Source organism: Rhinolophus sinicus, linkage group LG04, assembly GCF_036562045.2.
Source record: "Rhinolophus sinicus isolate RSC01 linkage group LG04, ASM3656204v1, whole genome shotgun sequence".
Classification (NCBI taxonomy): Eukaryota; Metazoa; Chordata; class Mammalia; order Chiroptera; family Rhinolophidae; genus Rhinolophus; species Rhinolophus sinicus.
In genome coordinates this window covers 181,265,918-181,279,787 of record NC_133754.1, presented here as the reverse complement: position 1 = coordinate 181,279,787, position 13,870 = coordinate 181,265,918, and the positions used below count along the sequence as shown (strand labels likewise).

At 47.7% G+C, this 13,870-nt stretch overlaps 1 protein-coding gene across 6 annotated transcripts in view; it reads right to left on the bottom strand.

Moving 5' to 3' along the window:
- The window catches only part of MVB12B (multivesicular body subunit 12B), a 183,106-nt gene that overhangs the window by 74,614 nt on the left and 94,622 nt on the right, over window positions 1–13,870 (bottom strand). For all 6 annotated transcript variants that reach the window (XM_074331027.1, XM_074331024.1, XM_074331026.1 and 3 more), the window contains one exon: window positions 13,597–13,691. In XM_074331027.1, the coding sequence (XP_074187128.1) occupies window positions 13,597–13,691 (95 nt within the window). The remainder of the gene's footprint in view (window positions 1–13,596; window positions 13,692–13,870) is intronic.

The following is a 13,870-nucleotide window of genomic DNA, read 5'->3' as shown; positions in this document are numbered from 1 at the left end:
CACGTCCTGCCATAAGGCGGGGCATCTAAGACAGTTTACTCTCTCAAACCCTGAGAAAGGACGCTCCCAATGCATGGTGTGTCCTGCGGCTGCAGGGCCAGCCTCAGTGCAGGCCTGAGAGGCTGGGGGCCCTTGGCCTGGCAGCTGCTCTGGAGCTGGGGACATCACGATGTGCTCGGCAGGTGGTGTGACTTTTATTCATGTACCTTTAAACCAAGCCCTGGGCTCACAGCTATGTAAGGATTCTGAGGCAAGAAAAGGGCTTTTTGTTTGTTTGTTTGTTTGTTTGTGTTGTTAAAGGGTCCTGGGACAGAAGGTACAGGAAAGAAAGAGCTAGAAACCAAAAAGCAAAGGAGAAAGAAGTGAAACCATTTAGATGGTTGAGCACAGATACTATCCTTTTTCAATGAGGGCTGATTCGGTGAGAAGGGGCAAGTCTGAGCAGGTTGAGAAGTTCTCTTTAAACCTGAGTTACCCAGCAGCAAACTAACATCTCAAGTGATTACTGATTTCTGAACCAGAATGGAGGGTTTGCCTTATATGATGCCAAAAGGTCCCCTGAGCTGGACAGGGTCCTTCCAGGTGAGTTCCCTTCTGGCTCTACATTAGTAGACCAGCTGCCCGCTTTCCCAGTTGCATTTTCAGGTGTGTGTGTGTGGGGGTCAAACTGCAGAGTGAATAAGACCAGAGCTTCCTGGGAACAATAGTATTTATGACAGTCATATCAGCTACCCTTTCTGGGGTGCCCACTCAGTACTAGGCACTTCATGTCCATTAACTCTAATGCTTAAAATTATAGAAGAGAAAATGGACTGAAATGTAAAGTGTCCAAAGTCACGCAGCTGGAAAGGGCGGATACAAAAGGGTGGATTTAAAAAATCAATCAAACATCCCTGAGCAGCTCCTGTGTACCAGGCCCTGGGGTGGGCACCGGGCACACACTGGTGAATGTGACATCACCAGCCTACCCTCCCAGAACAGACCTTGCACTCCAGCAGAGAACTGAACACTGAACAGGACGTTATAACGAAAGAGACGGAATTGACTTTTTTAGAATTGGGAAACCGATCCGACAGCCAAAGTTTTACAAGAAGCATACATAGCCAAGAGGCTTATGGCCAAAGGAGCTGCCCATCTTGGGTCTAAACAGGCATGACCACCTTTGGCAAAAAAAAAAAAAGATGAGTGACAACCGTGCAATTCAAGAGTCAAAGGACCCTCTGACAGGAGTGACACTGGCATTTTGTTAGCCCAGGGCGTATTTAAGGTAAACACCTGAGGCAGTGGAACATAAAGCTGGGTGTGTTTATTGCTTCGAGGTAGCAAGCGATTAAGTACTAAGTGTGTCACCAGAAGTGATGCCGCAGGCCAGCGAGGCAAGCTTCACTCCTCATTCAAAATTATGGATGTTGCCTCGCCAGTGGATCATGAGATGGTTGGTGCCATAAAACAAGTCAGGCGGGAGAACCCGCTCTCTAACAAAGGATCTCAACCTTGGATGGGAACTCCACATCACTCATTGTCTTAGCGACAATCAAAAGACAAATCGGAGGGATAAGGAGCCTCCTCTCTGGGATGTGTGACAAATACGTTCCATCCAAACTCTAGGATGGAGCACTGAAGATTTAAAAAACAAAAACAGAAAGAAAAAAAATCAGGTTAGGACCATCATTTGGCCCATTAATAAAAACAGGGGGAAAAGCTTTGAGTATTCAGGACACAAACACCAAATGTATGACAATGGATGGATTCAGGTGTTCTGTCCACAGGAAAGGTGGTTCCGTTGTTCTAAAACAGATCAGAATTGTTTCTGTCCTAATGTTAGTGGTTAGACGCATTCATTCTGACGCAGAAGGGAGGACACTCATCTTGTGTGACAGACAAAGGATAACTTTTGATCTCATCTCCAAACCTTGCGTGGCGTCCAGCTTCTCTCCAGGTTTTGCCAACACTTCCATCTTGACTCATGAAGCCATCAGGAATTAAAATTTGCTAACCTGGAATCTGTGACTTTTGTCCTAAGTCAGCAAGGCTGCAGCTCGGCCACAGGGGCAGTGGGAGAACTCAGGGAATTGGAACCAGGCAGGAGGGGAAGCCAGGGCTGGGAGCTGGTGGGGACACACAGGTGTATATGGCTCAGTAACCTCGGGCTGGGTTTCCTCCGAGGCTGGTGTCTTAGGAGGTCTGAGCTAGAGAATGAAGCTTCAAAGCAGGGGAGCCACTAAGGTGACTGTCCATTTAAACAAGAGCCCTGCCACGGGCAGGGTCCAAGAGGGCAGGGGCAGGGGGCAGAGAACAACTGAGGTTCAGGCCCAGCAATGGAAATGGTGGGCTCGGGGTGCTCACTATTGCCATAGGGCTAAGAAAAGGCCACGGCAAGGGGACGTTCAGGTGCCCAGAGCTCCCCCAGACAAAGGTCTCCAACAGTAAGACCAGCAGTAGCCCCACCTTTAAGGTTCCTGGAATATTCCCTTTTCAGTTCAGGAAAGGCACTGACAAGGGACGAGAGGGAGGGGCTGGGGAATAATTACAATCATAGTCACACATCTACAGCCCTTTCTATGACCAGGCATGATTCTAATCCTTACCACAAACCACTGTCACCCCATTGAACAGATAAGGAAACCAAGGCACAGAAAGGTTAAAGCGCCTTGCCTAAGGCCACCCAGCACTAAGTGAGGGGGCTGTGTGCTCACCCTTCAGTACTCTGCCCCCAAACAGCCCGTGGAGCCACAGCCACTCTGTGAGATGCCCCAGGGACTAGGGAGTCGTCATCAGTCAATCATCAAAGGCCTCATTCTGATGAGGTGCCAGCGATGATGGGCCAGGAACTGTCCGAGATTTAAATAATGCTGAGACCTCTTCTACCGAGTGAGTCCCAGCATAATTCACGCCAGGTACGTGTGCCATTTTCAGCTTTGGTGTGACACATGCGGGGAAATGGTCACATGCACACTGAAGCGTCATCCTCAGCACAGAGATATGGAGCTTAGGTCTGGAGTCGGAGCCCTGGGTTCGAATCTCAGCCCTCCCACTTATTAACAGTGTAACTTTGGGCAAATCACAAGCTCTCAAACCCTCAGTTTTTTCCACCTATAAAAATAAAATATTTATAAAGAAAAAGACATTTATAAGAGATGTTTATTTTACAGGGCTTGAGCATGGGAGCCCAGCAACACTGGCAGCTGTGCTGTCGCCATAAAACAGAAATGATAAGAGTAATAGCATAAACCCTAAAGATTTTTGTAAGGTTTTCTTGGTAAGGATTTGTTGGGATTAAATGACCAAATGCATGGAAAGTGCTTACCACAGCGTCTGGTACATGGTAAGTGCTGGAGGAAGGTTAGGTATTACTAAAATAAACTAACGTAATCCATTTTCATAAAGGCAAAACAACTCTGCTCCCTAAATGTGTTTAAATTAAAGAAGTTGCCCTAATTATATCATTTTTCTCTCTCAGCTGATAGTCTATTGCAAGACAGACAGAGATAGAAATATAAACAAGAAGCTAATTTGATGTAAGCTGCCCCTGGGCAGGAGTGTTTGGAAAACCAGACTACTTTATTCACATCCGAGTAAACCTCCGGAAAAATGCAAAGAGCAGACGAAGAGCTGGGATTAAGTGTGTTCACTTTGTTTTCAGCATTTCTGCAGCTACGCCTTCAGAAAGGACCCTGCTGCTGGGCCCAAATCATGCTGCCTGCCAGGAAGGGAATTATGATGGGGGCAATGGGGGACCTATATCTGCTTAAAAATGAGACAAAGAAGATAAATACACAGGGAGAATGGTGTCAGAAAGTTGGTTTTTCTCTAGTTGTCCTGAGATCTTCACAATCAAGGCAGTGTTTGGATGGAATGTCTGTGAAGTCTGCCCTTTTGCTGGTAACATCCCAGGCACTCAACCTGCACAACACACAAGGCCCCTTCCCATATATCCTCAACCCTGGGAGGTGGGTGTCTTCCCTGCTACCTTGGCTACCAGCCAATGCCTGACACACAGGAAGTTTCCAGTAAATATTAGCTGAACTATGTTTCAAGTACTGATGTTGTTGACATTCCTGACACTGAAAGATGCAGGACATACATCCAGGAAGGCCTGGTGCTGCGCCTGATGTTACTGGGCTCGGCCGAGGGAGAAGCAGGGCCTGGACCCGGCTTTTCTGGCTCCCACTATGGTTCTTCCCAATGCTCCCCTGGCTGCCTCACTCGGAGTTAAGAGGGGGATATGGCCCATTAAACCAATGCCGCCTACACTGCCATGCTTAGAAACCAAAGAGAGAATGAAAGCACAGCAGGAGGTGGCCACCCTTTTAAGAGCACTGAAGTATCTGTCACCTAATAATGTTTTTATTTTTCATGATGACGACACTGGAAAAAGTCTTAACTTTCTCCTACCATGCAGCACAGGAAAAGCAGAAATGAAAACCCGGAGCAGCAAGCAGCAACCTCCCCTCCCCCCCCACACCCCCCAGGTTTTTTCCTCCAAAAAAACCAAAGGCACTTTGGAAGATTTTATGGAAGTCTCGCCTCATTCCAGGTACTTTTCTCCTTCCTGCCCCCAAGCCATCATTCTGTCACCTTCCTGAGAAGGCGCTCATGGGCTGCTTGCCACAGAAAATAGCCCACTTCTAAGAGATGATGCGTGACAGAATGTCTCAGTTTCCAGGGGTGCCGAGCTGAGCCGCGTCAGAGAGCCTATTGCAAGTTTCTCTGGACTGAGGGAGAAGTTTTCTCTGAGCACCCAGAGCGCTCTGATTCCTGAGACGGAATCTTAGGTATAGAATCACGAAAGGAGCACAGTGCTGGGAAGATGAAGACCACGGCGGGCATGAGCCAGTGTTTCCCGAGTTGTAACTGTCCACAAATCTTTGGGCTCCTACTCTGATCAGAGCCCTGCACGGGAGGTGAATATGGAGAGAAGTGACATTCCTGCACTGCTGCTCGATTTACAAAAGGTGCTTACATCCCAGATCTTCACAGCAGAACTGGGAGAGCAGCGGTGGTTACTGTATTATTTTACAGGTATGGCTAACTAGCGATGAGCGACTTGCCCAACCAAGGCAGTATCACGCAGAGCCCTCGCACAGCAATACGGGAGTGCCATTCACATGTGTTGTGCAGTGCACAACCTGTGCGGCTGTTCACAGTGGCTCTGTGTGACAGCCACACATGCTTCTACCCCAAATGCCCCAGCAGTCATAGGCAGAACCTTCTCCCACAGGCTTCCCGTTGCCGTAGGGAGGAAACCTGGGGCCTGGTCACACGGCAGCTCGCAGGGTCTGCTGAGTGAACAAAGGAATAAATAATGGTCTTCTCTTTGCCTTTAATTACATCCTCCTTGATTCAAAGGGGATCGAAGGCAGCCCCCGTCCTCTCCAAACACAGTCTCTGCCTTCTCAAGGCGCTCATAGTTGAACTCTCTACAACATAAAATAGTGTGGGAGTAAACCTAGCTGGAAGAGAATCAGAGAAGCTTCGTGTGAGAGGCAGTTTGGAAACAGGCCCTCAAAGACGGGTCAGCAAAGAGGAGGAGGTGGGGCAAGCTGGGCCATCGGACTGGCAGGGGCAATTGCACAGACACAAACGTGAGGACACAAGGAAGGGAGAGACCCGGCTGGTGGGCACAGGTGAAGGGAAAAGGCAAGAAGACACTAGACAGGTGGAGACTGGCCACCAACAGCCTCAACGCAGGCAAGGCAGGTGTGGTCTGAATGAACGCAGTGGGCTGGGGCGGAGCCTGAAGGTTTGATCTGAGGAGCTGTGTGTTGGGGAGAGGAGTCTGCCACCTGGGCAACTGGACCGAGGACAGAAAAGCCCGGCCCAGGGACACAGGCGTGTAAGGGCAAGGCACCAACACCTGGAAACTGCCAGGCCCAAGCCCCGCCAGCCCCGTGGGCCCTGCCCTGTACGTGGGAACACCCAACAGCTCATTTTCGAAGCTCAGCTCCAGAAGACGTGCTGGGAGAACTGGACAAGGCTATGGACTTAATCTGTGGTATGATCTGGATCCCAGCTGAGGGGTTTTGGGGTCTCTCTCTCTCTCTGTGAAATCCTAGAGGAGGCACTGGCAGAGCGGAACACCTCCAAGAGGCGAGTGTTCCCCCAGCGGCCTGCGTGTCTGCCCGCACACGCTGTTCATTAACTTCGGTGACACAGCTACCACAGCGGATAGTATAAAAGCATATCCAATTAGCTGGGCCTACATGAGTGTTTGCACTCTTAAATCTTTTGCATTTCGAAAGGGTTAAAGCTTATTATTAGCATATAATTTACAGTCCTTTCTCCCAGGAAAGGAATAATGCACAGTAAATGCCACATTCATTTTAATAATACATGTTACAGTCTGTGCCCAACATCTGCACAAAGGTAAAGGAGACAGATTTTTTTGACATGTCCCACTCTGCCATCTAAACACAGGCTTTTTGTTTCTTAAGTGACGGAAGGTTTAATCAAGAAAGCAGGCAATTCATCAATCGAAACAAGGCAGCGTGTGTGCTCCTGACAGCACACACATGGTTGTGTACAGAGCAAACCTGGCCACCTGTCAAGTGCACCTTTTACATCAGGATATACAAATACACTGTGTGATCAATTCCCCATCCACTCCCATTCATTTCTTCTTTTTCTTATTATATTTTTCTTTGTAGTCGATGCTATTGTCAGTCAGGGCAAGAATAGATGGATAGACAAGGAACACGATGGCTACTAGGGGTGATGATAACAATTTATGTGCCTTTAAAGTGACTTATTTCCTCCTTGATTTGAGCACCATTATTATAAATATTTTTTTCACTTCATTCAGGAATTTCCCCCCTCTGCTATTATCTGTGGCTGCGTCAAACTGATGTCCCTCTCTGGGATCCTTGCCATCCTCCCCCACGCTCACCCACCACCTCTCCAGCCAGCCCTGGGTGATTTTGAAGCCTCAGTGGAGGGTGAAGGAGGCAGGCTCTGAAACACAGGGCACGTGAGTCCACTGCAGACAAAGGCCAGAGGGGGATGTCTGCGAATGCACAGGCTGACCAAGACCACCCCGGGGCTTCCAACCCAACAAGCGGCTCTCCCTTATTTGAGGTTATCGGTTATCAGTCACTCAGCCCGTGCATGGGCTGACGCTCGCCCAGATACACAGGGAAAGGAGAACCACGGGCATGTACACAGAACACGGGCACACATTCTGTAGCGTGACACCGTACACATTACCCGTGGAGCAGCTGCTGGTGAGAACACCTCACACAGAAACGAACCGCATTTTCTCAAGCACCCTCTTGCTACCATCTTTGAGCCTTCGTTTTCCAACCCGGCAAAGCCTCATGATCATTACCTCTTAAGTTTATTTTCCATTTTCTAGGTGAGATTTTTTTTTTTTTTTTTTTTTTACCTAATTGAAAGATACAAATAATGTAATCACTATAAATGAAAGGAAAATACGTTTACAGTTGTTTGGTATGCTGCAGATGAGTTTTTAAAGGATCACTTATGAAATATACAGATTTTTTTTTCATAATAAGATGAAGAGCTGGTGGCAGAAATTTTATCCAACTGGATGAAATATATAAATCATGAATTTCATAATACTGATAATTAAATGTCCATCTTCCAATTTAAATGAGGACTAGATTAAAACTGCATGGAGAAGGCTGATATTCAGAAATCATTAATTATTTTTAATTGCTCTGCGCTTTCCTGGCCTGATGTCAGACTGACACGGTTCCTACACGGTTCTGTTTCAGATAAAATCCTGCTTGACTCGGAACGAGGATCGTGGGCCAAACTCACGAGTGGATGGACTCAGAACATGTCCACGCTCACATGTTTCCTGGTGTCAAACATCTTGAAAGGGGACTGGTTTTTAAGAGGGAACAGCTGTGGAGGGCAATAAGCTGCCTTTTTCCAGCAATCAAAAAGAAAACGGAAAAAACCAACAAAGCTAAAGGCGGGGTAACTAACCCCTGCCCCAAGTCGGCCAGGTTGGTTCTAGGTTGTGGCTTTTGTCCTGTTGTAACTGTGTGCCCCTTTCACTCTCGAATGTGATGATGTGGGCAATAAATTATATGGTCAGCCTAATGCTGACGGATAAATGGAGATGTCAGCAAGGCAACCTGCCTGGGCCCTAAAGGGAAGGAGCCCAAGCCCCACAGCCCCTGCACTGCGAGGCCTCGGGCTCATCCTGAATTCGTGGGGTGTGTGAGACTTTTGGTTTGATTACACGCCAGTTTTAATTTGCATTGGTGCAATCTTACTATTTTATACTACTATGTCAATTTTTTCCAAAGGGAGAAAAGTAAGTTTTCTTCGGTAAAAATTCTTCACTTGGTGATAGAAATCAGTTTATAACCACTACCACCAAAACAAAAGACTACCGTGTTTTCCCGGAAATAAGACCTATCCCGAAAATAAGCCCCAGTTAAGATCGTCAGCCAGATGGACGCATTTAGTACATTATGACGATGTTCCAGAAGAAGGTGACATAACTGTATTTGAATAAGTATAGATTGTTGTACAGGAAAAAACAAGACATCCCCTGCAAATACACCCTAATGCGTCTTTTGGAACAAAAATTAATATAAGACCCGGTCTTATTTTTGGGGAAATACAGTATAGGACCCAGTCTTATTTTTGGGGTTTCCCTTACCTACAGCCAACTGTTCATTAAGTAAAACCTGCCATAAGACCGACAAGAGGCATCCCAGGTTAGAGAAAGCAGTCCTGGGCACCTCGTGGCTGAGTGCTCCTTACTGGAAGCTTCCCACACAGGTATGTCCCTCAGGTTGGACAGGAGGTGGGGAGTTCTTGCTCCCCAACATCCCCCGAGGTCTCTAGTTCCTAAGGCACTGACGCCCACCCCAAGAACATTTCTGAAGAAACGTGATGGCAACTCCCAAATATTACTCAACTCCCAAATATTTTAGGGGTTCAAACACGAGCAGAGTCCCCAATACATGGGCATACAGGTGGTCCTTATCAAACTCACTGAAAAGCAGCTGTTCTCAGCATCTTACGGGGCCTTCTTTATGAGAACTACTCCTTTTAGTGAATTCTGCGAGTCTCCTCCCAAGCAACTAGCTTGTCTTTACGGCATCCATATGGCAGTTGTCCTGACTCACAATCAAATCCAGAATCCCCTTCATGTAAGAGCCCACCCAAAGCTGCACCCTACTTTTCTATCCTATTTTTTCATTCACTCTTATTTTTTTCACTTCCATTTTCATTCTGTTACATGTATTTCTGGAGCTAACAAAAATCTTTCTGGAATAGGTGGAATAGAAATGAATGAATGAATGGTCAGTCATCTAAAAAATTTCTCAGGAAGAAAAGTGCCGCATGCCATCAGTTGGGACTAAAATAGGAGACTTTTCGTGAGAGATAAGATATTCTTCAAAAGAAAACTAACAACCACCAAGAGAGATGACGAGGAAACTTAGGAGTGGGGTTTGTGGCAGAATCTAGAGAAATGAGCGTGGTCCCGAAGAAAGCCCTCCCAGGAGGCAGGAGCCTAAAGGTACATAACGAAGGGGAAGCATCCGTTGAACATCACTAGGAAAGCTGCCCTTTACCAAAAGGAAGAACAGCGTAAAAAGTCATTTAAAAATCAAGTTTGGAGCAAGAAGAGGAAGAGCAGGAGCACCCATTGCTTAAGACTGATGACAAAAACCAGGCGTTGGCAAACCTTTTCTGTAAAGGGACAGATAGTGACTATTTCAGGTTTTGTGGGCCTCATGGCCGCTGTCACAGACACTCAGTTCTGCCATTGTAGTGTGAAAGCAGCTACAGACAAGTTGTAAAAGAACGGGCAGAGATGCATTCTAAGAAAACTTTTTTTTATGAACAAATTTTTATGAAATTTGACTTTCATATACATTTCACATCACTAAATATTGTTTTTGTGTTTTTGTTTTTATGTTTTTTCTCAACTATTTAAAAATGTGAAACCATCCTTAGCTCACAGGTCATATAAAGATCTGGCCGCGGGCCCAGTTTGCAGACCCAAATACAGACCCAGGGAGCCAAACCAGGCACCTACCATTTTATTTCTATCTCCTCTTTCAAGGAAAACTGTCCTCAAACCCTAAGGACAACATGGTGATGGGGGATTTGAAGAGCAAGAAAGGTGAGGGGGTGGCTCGAGCAGCCAGGTGCTTTCACACTCAGTCTGTGTCCGTAGGGCACGAGGAGCGGAAAAGATGCTGATGGAATTTTGGTCGCTGCTCTTTGAGGAATGTCAGTGGACAGGAGGTTTCAGGGGACTGGACAACAGGGAAAGCATCACACTCTCCAAAAGGGGCAACAAGAAAATTAGCATATGATGAGTCAGGACTGTGAGCACACGGAAAAGGCACAGTGTTCACGGGGGCCAGCCAGGCTTACAGGAACACGCCAAACGAACATCAGGTCTGTATTTTTTCTCATTACAAAAGCAATACATGCTATCGTAGAAAAATGAGACACTGCAAAGAAACAAAAAGAAGAAGAGAGCAGGCAAGCCCAGTGACAACCCCTGTAAACCACTTGGCACATATCTGTTCACACTGCAAGTTCTGGTTTGTCACTTCGTAACATTTATGCACATCTTTGTTTCTAAGTCATCATTGTTTGATGCCTGAAAAGTGAAGGCCATTGTGTAGATGTCGCAAAATTTAACCATTTGCCTTTGTTTTGGACATGAAGGAGTTCCACGCCCACCCCGTTTTTGGAGCATGATTTTTAAAAAGCAGCAGTGCTTCTCCTTGTGGATAAATCTGTTTGCACATCGGTATTTTCTAGAAGAAATTCCCAGAAAAGGAAGTCTGAGGAGGACAGGTGTGCTTCATGGCTATTTTGATTAGGGTACACGATGGCAGAGCAAGGGACATAAGTTTCTCAAGATTTCGGCGTTCAGTCAGTAGAAGTTCCTCACCCCACTTCTGTGGGCAACAGGAAACTACTGGCTGGACTGTGCAGAATGGTTGTCACGTTTTGGCAGACAGGATGCATGGTACCCCAAAAGGCTGGATGGATATGAATGCACAGGAAGAGAGAGCCCAGAGATGGACTGGGCTCACTGGAGGTGGTGGCCCCAGATGCTGGAGGTGTTGAGGCAGCCGGTCGGGGTGCTCACCTGCCCCAGAGTCATAGGGGGTATCCCTGGGCAGGGTAGACCCTGGGCTGACTGGTTTCTTTCCTCCCTCCCTTATTTCCTGAATGCGTCTGGCCCTGGGGACAGAGCTACATACTGTCCCCACTGATTTCTGCAGCAACTCTGAGCAGTGTCTTTCCCTTAGCAGGTATGGTAGAGGTGAATGGTCTTAGTGAAAGGTACAAGAGAAGAAATATATTAACAGGTACGTCCTTGGGAAAACATTTAAAAGTAAATATTCCTCTAATAAGCACACATACAAATTAAATGTGGGCTGCTCTTCAAAATTCTAATTACACTGTTTGGACATCTACCTATCTTAGGAAGAACTGCAAACTAAGGGGTCAAATGTTTCCAGGAACGAGCCAGCTTTGCACCAAAGGCTCAGTTCCTGAAGTCTGCAGTGAGCCTGTGCCGGAACCGGTTCGGAAGCAGAAGTCTGATGATTCATTTCATTACCAGCAAAGCCCCAGCTATCACGGCATCGGGCATGCAGCAAGAGCTAGGGCCTAGGGCACACTTTGCCTTGACTGCTTTTGGAACCAACCACTGAAACCTTAACTTCACAATACCAAACTGAGATGTGCCACTTAGTGCCAAATACTGTTCGTACGGGGTGGGGGTGGCCTCTGCTCCCTTCCAGCCAGGACGACTGGCAGGCGGGCTGCCGGTGGGTAGGCGGGCAGGCTTCCCAGCTGCACCATGGTTGCCCAGTGCTGAGCTTGCAGGCCTGACGGAGCCAGCGAGTCCTGCAGGGAACTTTCTGGCAGCGTCACAACAAAGCAGTCCTGGACCCTGGCAGAGCAATTTGGTGCTTGCAGCCTCCGAGGAGGCCTGAGCTGCCTGCTGCTGTGGGCTGCAGCCTCAACTACCTCCGTTTGGAAGATAAAATCCAATTGACTGCCATTTACATAAATGTAACAGGAAGTTTCTGAATGGCTTCCCCTGTGTCTTGAGGCTGTTACCTCGGTATTGCTAAACTAACAGCTGAAATGAACCCAGACAACACCTCATCAAAGCCAGGGGGCGAGGAAGCAGTGGTCCAGAGGCAGACAGGAGCATTCCTGCCAAACCAGAGGAGATTTCAGTCTGTGGGCCCTTTTCTGCAGAAACGTCAACAGCTGGGAAAGCCATCAGAGAAGCCAGGGAAGGGGGGGTGGGGGGGGAGCCGAGCACTCTGGCTGGAAAAAGATTTGCAAGCTGGAGGAAAAAAGTCATCTGCTTTGACTGAGCCTTCCTTATGTGCATTCGGAACGGGGTCGCCCTGCTGGATTTCACAGACCTGTTTTGCACCACTCTGCCACTGAGCATCTGGGGAAATAGTCAGCTTTTCTACAAAATAGGTCATCTTTCCACACTTGTTATGCTCCTTGTCGACTCTGCTGAAATAGCCACAGCGCAAAAGCAATTCTCCCTGGAGATGCTTTTCTTAGACATGTTCCCTCCACCCTTTGGGAGCCTGACTCCTGGAAAGCAGCCAGGGACGAGGGGTTTGAGACCATCCCTGCCCTTCCGTCTCCCCAGCAGGTGCGCCACCCAGAAACGGAACTGGCTTTTGCTTATACTTCCAACCCTATTAGGGAGTGATCATAACAAGGAAAACTAACACTGACAGGAATTACACCATTGTTCTATTTCATCTATTTAGCGACCTGAAGTTGCAATTTTTAGAAAAAAAGATTACCTTTTAAATAACAGATTCATTATGGTACATGAATGAATGCCATGTTCCCGTGTTCAAAGTGTCACTCACCATTAAGGGTGTGGGCTGGTAAGTGGCACCGATTTGCCACTTCCCCTTAGATACAGACACCCCTGACTCGAGGCCCAGTATAATGGGAGGCAAGTTTGTGGGTTTCCTCGGCTCTTAGCAAGTCACCTGCCTTGCCAGGCACCTAATGAATCTCAATTCTGTAATAAGGCTTGTAAGTTTCTCCTCCCTGGGTGAAGGTGAAAAGGAAAACTGGGACTGATGAAGTTCCTTCCAAGGTAACACTATCAATTTCAAGGCCGACTTCAGAAATCATAGACTCATTCGACAGGGGTGTGAGGGGGAGACCGCCAATGTACCCTCTGGCCACAAACCTGCCTTTGAGAAATGAGAGGTGAGGACAGACTTGGGTATGGGAGGTCAAGGGGACTGGCCTCCGTTCTGTGCTGCTTCTGAGTCCCCATGGGAAACCTGCCCTGGATTTGGCAGGGAACAATGCGCTGACTATTCTCTGGAAACCTCCCTTCAAGCTTGTGAAATCCACACATTGTTTTTCATCATTAGTTTTAAAACATGCGGAGTATTTGGCCCTTCTCTAAGTGCTTCAGTGACACAAAGGAAAGGGGAGGCCTGGTCCCTAAGGCACCGGGCCCCTTGCAGGGGAAAAAAGAGAGAGGTAAGACGGATGCCATCAGAAGCCAGGAAACAGAGAGGGAGGTAGTGCCAGGACACAGTGGTAGCACTGGCTGTTGGCAGGGGCCCCACGTACCTGATATGGCATACAGATTGGAGTGCTGGTACTCATAGTCAGCCCGAGTGCTGTTCCGGCCTCGGAAGGTAGCGGGGAGCGTTAGTGAGATGTGCCTGAGGAAGAGACAGAGGAGACAGGAGGTTACAGGGAGCCTGGAGCATTCCCCAAGGCTCAGAAAGCCCCCGATGGCATGGACTGCCCACAGTGGTGTGGAGCAGGACTTCTCCACCAGCTCGAGTCCCCCCCAGGGAATTCAGAAGTTTCCAGACAACAGTGGCCACATTTTTTCACA